The 1145-nt window shown below is 43.8% G+C and overlaps 1 protein-coding gene across 1 annotated transcript; it reads right to left on the bottom strand.

Moving 5' to 3' along the window:
- Window positions 1-220: 220 nt before the first annotated feature.
- On the bottom strand, window positions 221-956 carry LOC107679342 (methylcytosine dioxygenase TET3-like). Its single transcript, XM_016474868.1, has 2 exons — window positions 830-956; window positions 221-729 (listed from the first exon to the last, which is right to left on the bottom strand). Exons 1-2 carry the CDS (start codon window positions 848-850, stop codon window positions 397-399), a joined length of 354 nt encoding a protein of 117 aa, XP_016330354.1. The 5' UTR covers window positions 851-956; the 3' UTR covers window positions 221-396.
- Window positions 957-1145: the final 189 nt, after the last annotated feature.

Genomic DNA, 1145 nt, shown 5'->3' with positions numbered 1-1145 from the left:
GACACGTTTCAGAAAGGCGGGGCATAGAGGAGAAACAATAATGTACATTATGTGGGAAATAATGTGTTTTTTTTAACCTTAAACTGCATAAACATTGCATTACACCAAATACACAACCTAATGTTCTTTTTAGCAACGTCATATGACCCCTTTAAAAAAACTGTTTTCAAAAGTTTGCATTTTCAAACCCCCCAAAAGGCGTTGTTGTGTAAATGACTGGCCAAAACGCATACGTTTTTTGTTGAAAATGGTGTCTTGTAAATGCCTCTTAAACCAGGGGTTTTCAAACCTCCCCAGCACTACACATTTTGAATGCAGTGCTGGTGAGGCTCCATGGAGAGCTGGAAAAATCCTGCCTTAAACCAACTTATATGCATCAAGAAGATGGCATGCCTCTTAAGGAAGGAAGGCTGAACCAGGTATACCTTTAAGAGGCTCGTTCTTCACTTTTATAGGGGTGCCCTGCTTACTGTCGAGGCCGCTTAGTTTGGCTCTTTTAGCCTCCATCCTCCTCTTGTGTGCTGATTTGACGGGCTCTGCCAGCATCCTCACTTCTCTTGGGAAAGAAGAGAGGACCTGCATTGCCCCAGACTTTATCTTGGCCCACTGGCCCTCAGCATGGCCAAACTCATCCGTGTCAGAGATCTTGTAGAGCGGCAGGACGTGCAGCTGCTCATCCTCTGGAATGTTCCGCACTGCACGGTTATCCTCCTTGGTTAAAGTGCATACCTGTGGTTCACATGAGGCAAATGCATCTCATTTATCTCATTTAGAAAATGAAAAAAAGTATTAGAAGGACATTGACATTGATAGTGGAAGTGAGACTCACCACAGTGCTTCCATTGGTCATGTTTTGTGTGTCTCTGTGGGCATGAGCACAGAAGTCCACACATGCAGTCACACCAGAGAACGGTCGACCTTCACTCCTGCCCAGCCGACAGTCCTGCCCCTGCTGCTCCTGCTCCACCTGACAGGTTACAGATCATTATGATGCTTTCCTTACAAATGTACACAGGGCTCAGTCTTGGATGCTACAGAAATATCAACATAATCGCATAATCGACTAAATAAGCTAACTTTTTTTTTTTTTACTGTTGAGTTCAGCTTTAGAGCAGTTTTAACATTGTGAGAGATTGTGACATTTT

This window comes from Sinocyclocheilus anshuiensis, unplaced genomic scaffold (genome assembly GCF_001515605.1).
Source record: "Sinocyclocheilus anshuiensis isolate Anshui unplaced genomic scaffold, SAMN03320099.WGS_v1.1 scaffold11363, whole genome shotgun sequence".
Lineage (NCBI taxonomy): Eukaryota > Metazoa > Chordata > Actinopteri > Cypriniformes > Cyprinidae > Sinocyclocheilus > Sinocyclocheilus anshuiensis.
Note: the sequence above shows the minus strand (reverse complement) of the source record. Positions and strands in the feature narration are given on the sequence as shown.

Bases quoted from the DNA above. Each gene is read 5' to 3' on its own strand.
- LOC107679342 (XM_016474868.1), bottom strand. From the start codon at position 850: ATGACCAATGGAAGCACTGTG. The intron at 730-829 runs GTGAGTCTCACT...TGTGAACCACAG, and splicing joins TGACCAATGGAAGCACTGTG to GTATGCACTTTAACCAAGGA.